The 15,358-nt window shown below is 47.3% G+C and overlaps 1 protein-coding gene across 2 annotated transcripts in view; it reads right to left on the bottom strand.

Annotated features, from left to right (window-relative positions):
- The window catches only part of LOC150002597 (lipoxygenase homology domain-containing protein 1-like), a 147,205-nt gene that overhangs the window by 62,990 nt on the left and 68,857 nt on the right, over positions 1–15,358 (bottom strand). For both annotated transcript variants that reach the window (XM_090285096.1, XM_090285097.1), the window contains exons 16-21: positions 14,345–14,541; positions 11,896–12,088; positions 8,092–8,252; positions 5,361–5,838; positions 4,720–4,874; positions 3,205–3,338 (exon numbers count right to left, since the gene is read on the bottom strand). In XM_090285096.1, coding sequence (XP_090141222.1) covers positions 3,205–3,338; positions 4,720–4,874; positions 5,361–5,838; positions 8,092–8,252; positions 11,896–12,088; positions 14,345–14,541 — 1,318 coding nt within the window. The remainder of the gene's footprint in view (positions 1–3,204; positions 3,339–4,719; positions 4,875–5,360; positions 5,839–8,091; positions 8,253–11,895; positions 12,089–14,344; positions 14,542–15,358) is intronic.

The following is a 15,358-nucleotide window of genomic DNA, read 5'->3' as shown; positions in this document are numbered from 1 at the left end:
AAACAATGACTGAATACAGCAGTTTATTGTAGGTCATATGATAGTGATATGGAGAACAAGAAACAGAGGAAGAAGAACATAAGGCCCAGGTGCTGCTGGGCTTCACTGCACAGGTGACACCTGAGCAGAGACCTACCTAGAGAAAGCACGAAAGTAGCTGCTGGGGGAAGCAGTGCGGGGCAGATGTGGCAGCACATGCAAAGGCACTGAGGTGGGACCATGCCTATTGGGTTCATGGCACAGCAAGGAGTGAGCAAGAGAGGGATCAGGACCGAGAGATAAGAAGGGGACATGGGGCAGCCACCGGAAGTGCTCTGGTTCTTATACTGAGTGAAATGGGAGCCTCAGCAGGCAGTTGAGTGGAGAAGGGACATGACCCTGAGAGCTGAACTGCTGTAGATAATAGGAGGTCCTGGGTGAAGCAGAGGGAACAGTCAGGAGGCTTTGATGGGAGATAGGGGTTTGACCCGCACTCTTCTGAAGGAAGAAGTGGGTGACAGATTGGGGGTGGGGTGTGAGGGGCAGAGGGTGCCTAGGACATCCAATTTGCATGAAGCAAGGTGACAGGGTCCAGGGCAGTGGGTGTTTACTTATCCTTATCCTGAGCTAACCAAGGCCATGGGAGGCCCGAGGCACTGTCAAGGAAGATGGTGCCTCTCCATCATAAAGGAGATTGGCTACTCTGATTTTGTTACCTTGAACTTCCATAATTTTGTCTGTTTCCTTGAGTGGGCTTTGCTCAGCGTCCCTCTCAGCTTGCAAATGGTTGGAGCCGGCTCATCACAGAGCATTTACTGTTGCTTTGAAACCACGGAAATGGAGACATGTAAACACACAACACCAACAAGAAGGGATGGCAAGGAAGAGGAGATGAAGGGAGCAAAGAGTGGAGGAAGGAAGGAAAAAGAGAAAGGGAGGGGAGGAAGAGAGGTGAGTAATGAGGAGGTTCCATTCACAAGAGTGATAAAAATATAAAATACTGGGTGGTGAACTTAACAGGAACGTGTAGCTGCTATATGCAGTAAATTGTAAAGTGTTAGTGAAATACCTAAAGGAATTCTTGGGTAAATGGAAATATGTACCTCAGGTTAGCATTTAATATTCTAAATAGGCAGTTCTCCACACATACCGTTCATGGCATAACAATCAAAATTCCAATAGGAGTTTTTCTTTCAAATCATTTAATGTCTTGATTTGAAAAGGTAAGAATAGCTAATAGTTTTAAAGAATAATGCAAGAGAACAAGTAGTGACAGATATTAAAATAGGTTATACCCTGGCTGGTGTGGTTCAGTTTGTTGGAGAGTCAGTGCATAGACCGAAGGATCTAGGGTTCAATTCCTGGTAAGGGCACATACCCAGGTATCGGGTTCAATCCTTGGTTGGGGTGCATATACGAAAAGGAAACCTATCAATGTTTCTCTCTCATATCAATGTTTCTCTCTCACATTGATGTTTCTCTCCCTCTGTTTCTCTCTCTCTCTCTCTCACCCCTCCCATTCCCTCTCCTCTCTTTCTGAAAACAATGAAAAAATGTCCTCAGGGGTAAAGATTATTAAAAAATTAAAATAGATTATAAAGCAACAAAAATTTAAAAATTGTAGGGCTGGCCCAGAAATGCTAAATAAGTAGAACAGCCTAAGCTGACCCCCACAAAGCTGGAAGAGGAGGCAGCAATGTTCACACATTGTCCCTGTCCTTAAGTTTTTTGGGAACACTTTATCCTTTACAGCTTAAATGTCTTAGGTTTTGAAAATATTTTCAGAAGAAAGCTGGGCTGCCATCATTAAGCCCATTTATCAGAAGAGCAAATGAAAGCCCATGAAGATGGAGCAACTTGTTGAGGGCAACCTCGAGAGTTCCTGGCAGAGGACCTGCCCCAGGTCAGGACACTGGGTCTGGCCATAGGATTGTCTTATGGCTCTTTGGCAGCATCATGATGACCTCATGGGAATCCATGACATCGGGCCATGTGTGAGCTGTGCCTCAGTGTCCCCATCTGGAGCAATCTCTTGGGCTGGTGGGTCAGGATGAAGGTGGGAGATGGGGTCAGCCTCGTCTCCCCCTGCCCTGCAAAGATGGGCACCCAAGAAGAGGGCATGCTCCAAGAGACACCAACCTACAGGCCAAGAAGTTGTTTAATTCAACAAATATGTACTTATTGGGTGCCCACTGCATTCCAGGCACTGGCATGTCCTGGGCAGCTCTACAACCAATTTAGGATCTTTCTTGCTTTCCCCTCTGCCTCCCCCCTACTCCCTACCCCATCTCAGGGCCTTCTTTCATGTCTATTGCTCCTTGGTTCCTTTTGCCCAAAAGGTAATGTGGCCCTAATGGTAGAAATATAGCAGAGTCATCATTGAAGATCTGGAGTTCTGGTCCTGGTTCTGGCACAATTTGGTTTGGGGGCTGCAGTTCCACTTGACCTGGGGGGTGATTCCTTCACCTGTCAGGAGGACAGTGCCCCTTTCCCAACCCAGCTTATGGAGGGAGCTATAACTCCTGAGCAGGCGTAGCCAACTGAGGTCTGCAGGCCAATCTTCCCACCACCTGCTTAAGTAGATCCCACAAGCTAAGCATGGATTTTATATTTTTAAGCAGTTGAAAAACAATCTTAAAAACAATATTTTGTGATGTGTAAAAATTTCATGAAACTCAAGTTTTGATATCCATTAAGTTTTACTGGAATACAGCCACATCCACTCATTCAGATATCATCTATAGCTGCTTTCCTTCTGCAAATGTCAAGTAGAGTAGTTGTGACAGAGACCGAATGGCCACCAAGCCTAAAATATTTACTATCTGGCCTGTACAGGGAGAGTCTGCTTATCCCTGGTCTCAAACAGTAGAACAATGTGCTGGCAGCTGCTCTGTACATGGGAGGACTCTATGGTCGTTGTGTCTAGGCATTGAGAGTGGGCCAGTGAAGGTCTGGCAGGGACAGAAAACCCAACCTTCTCAGTTGGTGGATGTAAAGAACTGGATCTTCTACCAGACTGTTCCTTGATAGGACCACCCAATGAGAGGGGAGGGAGAGAGACATGCCCACCTCTCCAGCTAATGGGCCAAACCTACACTTCATCTTCCCCCCACCACATCCACCCTCAGATATCACAGCCCTCCCCACCCCCACCCTCAGCCCTCATTCTAGGACTATCTCAATGGCAGTCACGGCCTCCCTTTCTTCCCCTCCAGCCCCACTCACGTGACCTCGTTGTTTGTATCCGTGATATCTACTCTGTCCAGGAACCAGCCTGCTTTGGTGCCTGCGTTGTCATGGCGAATACGAATCTTGGTCAGAGGCCCCAGGTCAATGGCGTAGACTATGAAGGTGTCTGTCTGGGAAGGACCAAGGTGGCACTCAGGGGGCGGAACCTTTCCCACCTCACCATCAGCTTCTCCCTCCCAGGACCTGAGGCTGCTTTAAGAGCCAAACCAGGAAGGGGCACCCAGATTTGTATTGTGAAATGTGTGTGTGTTTTTTGGGGGGACTGTTGCTTGGGGGTATGCTGTGTGTGCCCATGTGTGCATAAACTTCTTCAACCACAAATTTTAATTAGTGCCTGCTGTGAGCTGGCATGTAAATCCAAAATGATTTACAGAAATAGAAGAACTGAACTTGCCTGCTATTGAGATGGGAAGACAGAATGTGTACGAGAGCATGTATGTATATGCACTGGAGGAGACAGGAGACAGACGACACCAGGACCCAATAAGTGAATGGGATCTTCTTAGTGATAACTTTTTAAACTCTTCAGTCCCAGGTCATAGTGGTTATAACTTTCAAAGGAAAGTACTGAAGCAGAGATAAACCGTGATCGTCAAGTCACAGGAAAGGAGTGTTAAAAGAGAACCAGGGAGCTCTGAAATAAACCACGCGATGAGGCCAGAAGTATTGTAATGGGTTTGGTTTTCTCCCTCCATGTTGAGGAGGGGACCTGGCTTTAGGATGGGGGCAGGAATGGGAAGGGTGAGAGGAGGGACAGTCTGCTACCCAGAGGATAATGTGTAATTTCTAAGGATGGAGACGACAGCTGTATTTTTCATGCTTTTCCCACTAAACTACGAAGAGGGAGGTGGGTGCATTTCTTTCAATGCTCATAAGCTTTTGTGGCTTTTACTGCCTCAGGACACAGTTCCTGTTTCTCAGCCTGTCTTTAGGCCCTCATTCCTCAGTCCCTTGTGTTGGTTTCATCAAGGTACCCAGAACCAGCACCCACCATGGCTCAGGATTAACCCCAGCCCCATAGGGAGACTCACTGTCCTCAAACTGGCTTTCCACATTTCTACACGCACATCTTTGTCATGAGGTCCTGGCTTCAGAGAACACGCTCACTGCCATCTTTGGGTATCTACATACCTACACCATACTCATCCACCAAGGCCCTTTACGTCTCTCCTTCCCACCAAGTATTCCCCAGAGCGCCATCTTAGGGCCAGCACTTCCTCCTTGACCTCTGGTCCCCCCACTCAGCACCTGAGTATCTGCTACCTGTACTAGCTCTGGTGAGTTCCTGTGGACGTCACGGAGCTGGACCCCACCTGTGCCTTTCTCATGTCCCCAACTGAAAACATTGGTTCCTACAGAGGAAACACTCCCATGACACCTGGTTGGCTTGAACAAAGCTCACTGCTCACAGCAGTCGGGTGGGGTGGCCTTGGGAATCACCAGAGGACTCCCTCTGTCTGAGTCCCAGTCACCTACCCAAGCTTACCCTACCTGCCCCGGCTGAAACTTGCTGGACTTGTCTGACTTTTTCAGGGGCCGCTCGCCTGTGTCCCCGTACTCCTCCCCGTAGATGGTCAGGTAGACGTTGGCACTGGTGCCAGCATTGGGTACGTCCCCTGTGATCACCTGGACCTCATAGGTGTTGGCTAGAGACAAAGAAAGACATAACATTGATGACAGCCAGGCCTCTGACTGGTCCTGAGGCTCAGCCTCTTGGATCCAGGTAGAGGATAGAAGCGGGAGTATCTACAGATACCTACACATATACACTAACCTGGAACTAAATTTGCACCCCCACTCACCCACCCAAGACTTTTTTTTGCCATGAAGTCCAAGAGGTTGTGAGTCTTGGGAAAATTCACCATCAGCAGCCCTCCTGTCTTATGTTCCCAACACTGAGTTATATCCTGGTTCCTCTTAAGTGACCCACTCCTCCTGAGACCCTTGGGACAAGAGCAATGCTAACCTCAGATAGGAAACTGCCCGTGGTGGCATTTAACACATGTTTGGAGAGCTCTTTGGAAACCATGACAGGTGCCCACCTAGATGTCTTCCATGTGAGAGGAGAGCTAGGCACCTCCCGCCTCCCTGGACTCCCTTCAGGTGACTGTCTGACCCCTGCTCAGGCTTACGCTCAGGACCCGACCGGTCCAAAGGCGCCAGCTCCATGAGAACTTCATTGTCCTCCTTATTCCGGGCCAGCCAGCGGGTGGCATTGAACTTGTACTCCTCAACCACCTCCTGCATCCCTGGCCCGAACTCCTCCTCTTCCTCCTCCTCCTCAGACTCCTCCTCTTCCTCCTCCTCTGATGAGGACTCCTCTGATGAGGACTCCTCTTCCTTGTCCCCCTCATCCTCCTCGTCGCTGCCCTTCTTCCTCTTCTTCTTCATCTTCCTCTGCAGCTTGGCCTCCAGCCACTCCTTCCTGAGCTGCTCCTGCAGTCTCTCCTCCTCCTCCTCCTTCAGGGCCTCCTCCTCGGGCGTGAGCTCCACCTCCTGCACCATCAGGTGCCGCAGCCACAGCATGTCCACGAACCAGCTGGGCGAGGAACCCTCGTCTGTGTGCCCCAGCCGGATCTTGAAGACCTCCCCCACGTCAACCGCCTCCAGCTGTGCAAACGCAGAGCAAGGGCTGGGGTGGCACCCGGCGTCCTCCCAACCTCCCCTGCAGAGCCAGGCAAGGGCTCATGAGTGTGCGTGGAGCCACAGGATGGAGAGGTTCAGGACCTCCGAGCTCAGAAGCTTCCACCAGTGCCCTCTCTCCTGCATGTCCAGCCTGGTTTTTCGGCCCACCCTCAGCATCTCTTGTTAGTCCCACCTTTCACCCAAATTTACTTCCTTCTAAACCCGCGACATGATCAAGATGGCCCTTCTGCTCTCCTCCCCTCTCTTCTCTTTCCTTCTCTCTCCCTCCCCCAAACAGAGATACACATACACACCAATCATGCACATCACACTCACTCCTACTATTCCTATTTCCATTTATTCTTATTTATGCAGTTCCCTTTTCCAGAATGCCTTGATTCTATCCTCTACCTTGAACTAAAACCTGTTTATTCAGACTCTTTTTCATTAGTTGGTACTTTTCTGCGATCTATTTCCAAAATTTCTCAAGATGTATAACTTTTGTAATGAGCAAAATAATAGAAAAAAAGAGAGAGAGGGTGTTATTTGTGAAAAGCAAAAATCTCACCCTTGCTTCCAAAGGCTCCAGGAGTGTTCAGAGGGAGCCTAGAGCTTGGCTGTGGCCCTGGTCTGAATTTCCTCTTTGTCCACATAAGCTGGTGTCTGCCCCCTGCATGGGAGTTCCCAAGAGCAGGGACTATTTGCTCTTGTTTCTCTTCCCCACTGAGCCTGGCACAGGCTGGTTCAAAGGGAAGTGTGGATGACTTTAGCTTTCCTTCAGGGGATCAGTTTCTAGGCCTTCCATTTAGTTCTAAGCCTCACAACGAGGTGAGGTCTGGCCCCTGTAGAGCTCAGGTGGGCTTGGGGGGCTTGTGTGGAGCCCCTAACAGTCAGGCCACTTTTAGGGCCCACATCATGCTGACAGGTCTTCTTCTGGGTTTTGACTCTTTTCAAAGCCCAGTCTCACCAGTTCTCCCAATTATGTGCCAGGGAAATTGAGGCCCAGGGCTGTCCCATGAGAAGCTCAGTGTCCCAAAATTGGAGTCCTGACCTAAATGAGAACTCAGGTGTTCAGATTCATGGAACCACAATTCAGCCAAAAACACCTTGATGAGAAAATTAGCAGACAAAATGGAGCCCCGAATCCCCAAGGAAGAGGAATTTCCTCTTCTCTGCTACTTAGGGGATGGGGTCTGTCCTGTTGAGTCCCTTCTCCAGCATTTTCCAGGTCACAGCGTTCCTGTGATCCCCCACCCTGGGGAGGCTGGTTCACCATCCCTGCCCCCTCATCTGCCTGCCCAGCTGTGAATGCATCCACCACACCCAGACGCTGTGCTGCTCTGTTACCTCTCCATGACCGGGCACCATTTCCCAAACACTTTCCCTGACATTGGCTTTGGATCCTACCAGGGACAATGAGGCAAGCCAGGCAGGTATTATTAAAAGTTAGGTTTGAACTGATGAAGAATCTGAGGCTCAGAGGGGTACAGGGCTAGGGCCTCTACCTCTTCAGACACTGCTGAAGACGTAGAACTCAGTGAGCCCCCATCCAGCATTAGCGTTCTAGACACCTGCAGCCCTGGTCCAGCTCAGCCAGGACCTCCTCTACTGGAGGAGGACAGGCACTAAGTTAGGACATTTTGCTGAGGGCCTAGCTGCTTGAGTCACAGCCTGAACATGCTACATGCACACACACACACACATACACACACACATGTCTTATATAAAACATTCATATGTCCCCCCAATGGGCACGATCCTTGTATCCTCCTCTCTTGCCAACAATATGCCCATATCCTCATCTCTTTCTCTTCTGCTCAGAGGAGCGTTTTGAGGCCCAGAGGACTCAAAGCACAACCAGGAGACCCCACAGCCTACCACTGTCTTGCCTGGGAAGCATGACCTTGCCCTCAGGCCGACAGAACTGGAGAGTCAGAGGCCACAGGGCTGGGAGAGGGTGCAGTAACCAGGGGCCTGGTGTCATATCTAAGTTAGGTTTATCTATCCAGCTGTTCTCAGAATTGGTGGCCCATTTGTATCACTAGCAGAGCTTTTTGAAGCATCCCCCAAAATATCTCACTTAACTGATGGGGGTGTGGACCATTTTTTCCCTTAAAGCTCCCCGGGTGATTCGAATAAGAAGCCAGAGATGGAAACCATGGATCTAGTCCAATCCCTTCATTTTCAGGCATCCAGGGGTGCCTCTGTGGGCACCCCAACTGCCTTCCCCACACACACCTGGAATATGTCCTTGGATGCCCGCTCAAAGACTTTCGAACGACTGGACAGGAAGAGCACTTCTGTCTTGCCTTTCTCGCCATAGATCTGCAGGTAGACTCGGGAAGTGGTGTTTGCACCACCCACATCCCCCGTCCAAACCTCAACCTCGTAGTGGATCACTGGGTGGACATGCAGGGAGACATGGGACATTTAGTAATCATAACAACAGCAATGACAGTAACAACAAGAATTTCCCAAGCCTGTACCATGTGTCTGGTGCTTCACAGACATTATCTCATCTAATCCTCTCATCAATATCATGGGTAAGTACTATCATCCCCATTTTACAGGTAGATAAACTGAGGCATACAGGAATTGAGTAGGTAGGGGGAATGGCAAACCCAAGCGATCAGACTCCAAAACCCAGTCACCCACTGCATCACAAGAGTCCTCAGGAACCAGAAATGCACAGTAGTCAGTTCACCAGCTGGCATTCTCTGCTGTGTGCCTTCACGGGGCAGAAAGAAGCAAAGGCTATTTGTTTCTTTGTTTCAGTGAAGGACAAGGGTTAGAAATTATAATTTTTATTTAAATATATGTACCTTTCAGATGATACCAACAGATACATCCACACACAGAGAGTTGCCTATATTTGGAAGGAATACTTTATCAAGCTGTTAGGGGTGGAAAGGTGTTACAGGTGCACACCTCAAGAGGACTCTTCCCAGTGGAGAGTGAAATGTCTTCCAGAACTACGAGGCCATATATTTTCAAAGGGATTGTTATAAGATTGACCCTCCTAGCAATGCTGTAAGACAATATCATGATTGTTTCTTTTTCAAATGAAAACTTCTATTTTCAACAAGATGAACATCTTCCATTACCATAGTAAGGTAAAAAATTGGGGGCTGAAAACAACAGGACTGGCTGTGAGCCTGAATAAATTAAACTAGAAATACCCAGGCTCAGCTGGGAGTGAGCATAGGCTAGTATATAGACAAGGGGGGTGCAGTAAAGGCTGCCATTCTGGATGGAGAGAACCACCCCCAACCCCATTCTGTCCCTTGGTCCTCAGAACAATAGACAGCCAGGATTATACAAAATTAGGATAGATAAAAATGAGCAATCAGAAAAAAAGAACCAACTATTGGAAATTAACTTGTGGTGCCTGAATTAAAATAGTCCCCAGCAAGGATAAAGTCAAGAACAGCTCCAAAGAACAAAAAGCAAATTTCCCAAGAACAAAATGATACGTGATAGAAAGGTAAGAAAATCAGAGGAAGTCCAATATCTTACTAAGGGTTTAGAGGAACTAGAGAGCTAATTGTCAAAGAAGACAAAAAAGCCCCCAAACTAGAAAATGCTTCTGGATTGAAGAAGACCACGAGTTTCAAAACAATGGATGAATCTAAAATCACAAAAGGCAGTGAAGATGTTATGAAATTTCAAATTGTGGGAAATTAAAGTAGGATTGTATAAGCTTTAAGAGAGGAAAAACCCCAAAGGGTTGAGTCACAGAATGCATTAGACTTCTCAATTGCAATACAGGAAGCTAGAAGATGGTAGAAAAATTTCTTCTAAACTCTAAGGGAAAATTAGTTCAACTCAGAATTCTATAGCAAGTCAAATTATTGATCAACTCTGAGAGTAGATGAAAGACATTTGCAGACATGCAATGTCTCAACATTTCTTTTCTGTGTACCTTTTCTCAGGAAGCTACTAGGGTGTTCTGCCAAAATGAAGAAATAAACCAAAGAAGAGGATGACATGAAATCCAGGAACATCCAATCCATGAGAAGAAAGAGAAAGTTCCAAAAAGATGGCAAAGAGGAAGTCCCAAAAGGACACCTTTGTGGCAGTGTAGAGGGCAAAGGACAGAGGTTCCTGAAGAAATGTCTTGAGATAGGAATTGGGGAAGAAGGAGGTAGAGAGGAAACCAACAGGATTCCTGTTGGGTTCAAACATATACACAAATGCTTAGCTCCGTTAGAGATATGGAGATAAGACGGTGTGGTGGGACAATTGTGGGTCCCCAAATTCATATGCTGAAGCCCCAATTCCTGGTGTTTCAAAATGTGACTGTATTTGGAGATAGGCCCTTTACACAGGTGACTGAGGCAAAATGAGGCTGTTAGAGTGGAGCCCAATTCAATATGACTGGTGACTTTATAAGAGGAGACTGGGACACAGACAGGCCCATGCACAGCGGAAAGACCGTGCGAACACATAGTGAGAAGGCGGCCATCTGCAAGGCAGGAGAAAGGCCTCGCAAGAAACCCAACCTATGACACCAAGATTAGAACACTGAGAAAATAAATTTCTGTTGTTTAAGACTCCTAGCCTGTGGTATTTTGTTATGGCAGTCCTAGCACACTTGTGTAGACAGGTGGGCATAGAGATTGGTATGTAGAAATAAAGATGTGTACATAGAAAACTATACAAAGGGAAAAAATGAGGCAATCACTATCTCCAGAAAAAAACAGAAAGTTCTACAATCAGGAAATGCAATCATCATACAGCAGTAGCTCAGCAGTGAATAATATTTACATAGTAATAGTAATGTAAAGTTTGATTATGAATTTAATTTTATTGAAGGTCAGAAGGAGGGGACGTGTGCAGGTGTACACTCACACACCTGCACATGCACGTGTGTTAAAAGAGTTATATTCTCCTCTACCATAGTAGGAAGTCAATAGTTAACGTCTATGACTAAAAAATCAAGAAATTGCTAAGCACATTATTAAAAAAATATGGAGAGAAATTTCAGAAGAAAAAGCTACAGTAATTTAAAAGTTGCTATCTCTGAAGGAGGAAGATGCAGTAGGAAGCAGGAACTATCGCTTTTTTATCTTTATGTTGTTAATCAGTACCTGAATGACTCTGGTGGAAATCAAGTCCTAATTCCTAAAAAGAGGGAAGGAGTTGATTCTTCACAAAGTCCTCAAGGAACCTACAGGTTAGTTGGGGACAGAAGATGCATGTGTGAAAAGACACAAAGGGTTCTGGAAGAGAAAGAGGTGAGTTTGTATTAGGGTTCCTTCTCAGGGAAGCTTCCTGTGGAAGCGAGCCTTGGCCAGTTGATTTCAGGGTAGATGTAGAAATGCAGAGGTGAGGAGAGTGACATTCTCTGTGTCAGGATTTGGTCCTACTGTCTTTCTGACCCTCTAGATAATCTTTTGCTCTTCTGAGCCCTACCACAGTCTATGATCCTTGCATTATGCTCAGTGGGCGGCCAGATCACCCTGAACTTGACCTTCATTAACAGGGATCACCACCCTGCCCATAAAGGCCCCGCACACCCACACCATTGCTGATGCCTCAGCCTGCTTCATTGTTTCCAGGGCTCTTATGTGGCAATGTAGTATATATTTACTGTTTGTCTCCCCTGATGGAATGTCAAATCCATGAGGACAGAATTTTGTCTGTATTTCTCATGGTTGCCTCCACAGAGCCAAGGGCAGTGTTGGCTCAGAGAAACATTTGATGAATACTTATTGAATAAATGAATGATTAAACAGCTTTATCTCCTCAGTCAGTCTTCCCAGGGGAAGACATGGACTATGTCCTCTTGCACACAAGGCTGAGAACACACATTTCTTATAAAGTCACTTGCTGCCATTAGCCCAGAACAAAATGTTTCCTCCTTTGAGTCCTCAGTTTCCCTATCAGTACAATGAGCCTTTCTTCCCTCCCAGAAACATGGTACCAGAGGCGATCAGAAACCCCAATTTTCTCTCCCCAGCCTCCCCCATGGAGACAAGATGTAAGTTGCCCCATAGGCCCTCCTCCATCCCCACTATTCCACTTCTGCCTCCTCCGTACATTTCTGGATCTCCACGATCTCGCTGGGATAGAGCTCCACATACAGGCGCCCATCAGCCTTGTTCCTGTCCAGCCAGCGGTCAGCAGGGAAGGTGTACCGCTTGCCTTGGCGTGGCACACGGATCTGCACGCTGCGCAGGTACCAGCCAGCACGCTTGCCCATGCCGTTGTGCCCGATCAACAGCCGGTTGATCTGGAAGGAAATGCGAGCTGTGGGTGAGCAAAAAGCTGGTACCCAGAAACCTCTGTGCCTCCACCCCTACCACACAAAACCCCCACAAAAACTGCTCACTTCTACCCTGCCTCCAGTTCCTCAGGACAGGGAGTCTAAGAGGATGGAGGCTGGGTCCTGGTCCTATCTGCCATCAGCCAGCTGGGGGGCTAGGACACCACCTCTCCTGTCTGGATTCTCTGTTCCCTCCTCTTTAGTCCAGCTCAACTTCCGGGGAAGTTGTGAGAAGCAAGTGGGGGGACAGGTGTGGCATGAACTTTGAAAGCTCCAGTATGTATTTAGTAATGTTAAGCAGTGTACTTAATATGCACATGGTCGCTTCAGAAGAAAGCAAGCATTCAAAATGTTAGCTACCTATATCTGGTCATTGATGTAGCTTTGTTTTGTTTTAAACAATACACTATTGTATGTATTTCTGAAATTCTTTTTTGACATATCCATCCCATAGGTGGTAGAATATGAGTACAGTCTCTCAGGGTGCTGTCATTCTGTGTCTAATCCTCTTCTCCGTCTAGGACCTGAGGAATAGTTTCTCTTTCCACTAACACTCAGTAGTTCACTTGCTTTGCTATTTTACATTGTAACATCTTTGCCCACAAGCAACAGAGATGATCACATAGATGATCATGTTGTCATCCTTATGTATGCTTGGCTCTTCAATGTTCAAGTTGCTTTTATGTTTTTTTGAAATATTATTTACTGACTGATACTAACATCAGATGGAATTATCAGATAGCCTTCGGGATCTATTCCAGCCCCCCAGATTTTCACTGTGATGGTTTGGAGGGGTGATATTAGCTATGAGTCTGGTGTCAGGACACCAGATTTAGAAAATTGACCATGTCAGCCCCGATCTCTCTGTATCAAGTACTAAGTGTCTCTTTGCAGCTGGTCATGGAAACAGTTCATAACTGAGTGCATGTAGTGCATGTAGCCAGGTCCCTAGGAATTGTTGGAAGGCAACCAACTATGTCTACAAACATAGCCTGAGAGCCTTTGGGGTGCATGCCAAGGGACACGTATGGAGAGCTTTGTTGTCTTTCTGTGGTGCTGGGACTGTGACAGTCCCGCGGAGGGCATGCTAGAAGAGTAAAGACAGGGACAAATGTCTTCTATGTGATATGACAGGAAGCTCCTTAAGGGCAGCTACTATTTATTGAGCACTTACTATAAGCATGTGGGTGTAATTTACACATGGTAGATGAGTGGAAACGTTGGGCCTCATACCCAGGCAATGCGCAGCCAGAGCCCACAACCCCAACCTCTTGGTCACACTGCTTGTTGAGAAGGGTTTCAGAAATACAAAGAAGGGTCCAAATGCCTCTCCTCTTCCCCCAGACATCCAATTTATCTTTTGGCTGATGCCAGAAATCCCAAGTAAAAGGAACAGCATTTTACTCTACAATTATTAATTCAGCTTAAAATTTAAATATATTTGATTTTTTAAAAATCTTGATTGAAGCTCATTACCTTCAAGACATACATGACTGTCATGAGAGCTTTCCCCAGAGTGAATTTCGTGGGAGCAGCTGAAACAGGGGGAAGCCCCCCAAAGGGGAGGGGTCAGGAAAGTTGAGGTGGCAGATGGGAAGCTTGTGACTGTCTGAATTTCCATAAACCACACCTTAAGAGAAGCAGGTGGTAATGTGAAGTCCAGCCTAGGTACTTCTAGAAACATTTCCACCTCAGTCTGGGGAATTAGACCAGCGCTTCTCTGCAGGAAGCACTCAGATCTCTTGCAGCAGGGCCACCCACAGCCCTGATGGAGGGAGACTCTCAGGTCCCCTCGTCTAAGGCAGATGCTCTCAGGCGGCCTGGGAGCATGCACAGAAACAAGCTTCCTGGCCATAGCACTGACGCACACCCAAGGTGCCAGTTCTTCTACTCTTGCCTTACCTGCACACCAATGTCGCCTTCTCCAGTGTCTGGACTCTAGATACCCTGGTCCTGGCTATAGAGGTAAAGGAAATGTTGGGTCTACAGCCACTAAACATATGTGTTCTATCCCCAAAGAGACTGGAATCTTAACCACTGTTCACATATCTTCTGCTGCTCTAGTCACAGCTGGAAAACAATGCACCTCATTAACCCTCAAACGAGCATTTTTTTCCTTCAAAATAAGTTCATTCATGTGAACATCAGTATGTGTGTATACATATACATCCATGCAGGAGAAGGGGTGAAATGATGTCACATGGTCCTGGGAAGGAGACTTACAGTTCCAATGTTCAGGGTCTCCAGGGTAAACTCGTCCACCTGGTCACGTTCAAAATAGTCTTTCATGTTGTTGTCAGAGACAAGAAGATCTTGCTTGATAGTGTCAGATTTATCCCCATAGAGCTTGATGTAGACTGTCGAATCTGTTCTGGCCCCAGGGAGGTCCCCTGTCTTCAAGCTGATGTGATAACGGTAGTCTGAACAGTCCAAGGCAGGAGGCAGGAAGGGATGGGGTTAGTGCAGGGATAGAGGGGCGCAGAGTGGAGCAGGAGGGTGATCTGCAAGCAGGGGTGGACTCTTGCTCTGTCTAAGTAGCCCTGGGACTTGGGGCAGGATTCCCTTCATTCCACGTTGTTCCCTCGTCTACAACATCAGAATTCTAATATCTGCTCACCCTGCCCCACAAAGTGTGAACATGCTAAGAACAGGAAAGATGCAATACTAAAATGTAAGAGGCAAAGGATTTAAAGCAATTTCTCATCTGATGGATGAGGAATCTGAAGCAAAGGGAGCATTGGCCTTTACCAACAGTAGTCCGTGCATTGTGTACACAGTATTTGTGTTAAGTATTGTGACCTCGGCTTTGCAAGTGAGGATTAGGGTCCCCAGAAGTTCATGTGCTTGACTCAAGGCATCAACACTGGGTCAGTAGCAGCCAGGAGTGAAGTCCTAATGAGGACCTGGAGCCCCTGTTCTTCAGTGGGACACTATGCTGATGTTACTCAATTTTATCGCCCAGAAAGGTTTGCATCATTTGTGCACAAGGTAGGAGTAAACATCCAGGAAAGGAGAATGCTTCTTACCTTTACTGCTATTGCTTCTGTTACTCTAATCAACAGAGGTCCATATGTGTCAGGGCCCCACCCCCAAGGCCACCAAGAGTCTGTGAGCAGCGCAGACAGGCAGGTTTCCAGACCCTCCCTCAGAGCCTCTTCCTCTCCCCTCCCCACCCCATGCTGCCCCGTGGGATGAGTGATTAGCATGTTCCCTCTCCATGGTTTGCTTCTATGGAGC

Source organism: Furipterus horrens, unplaced genomic scaffold (assembly GCF_987537825.1).
Source record: "Furipterus horrens unplaced genomic scaffold, mFurHor1.1.pri manual_scaffold_8, whole genome shotgun sequence".
NCBI lineage: Eukaryota > Metazoa > Chordata > Mammalia > Chiroptera > Furipteridae > Furipterus > Furipterus horrens.
Note: the sequence above shows the minus strand (reverse complement) of the source record. Positions and strands in the feature narration are given on the sequence as shown.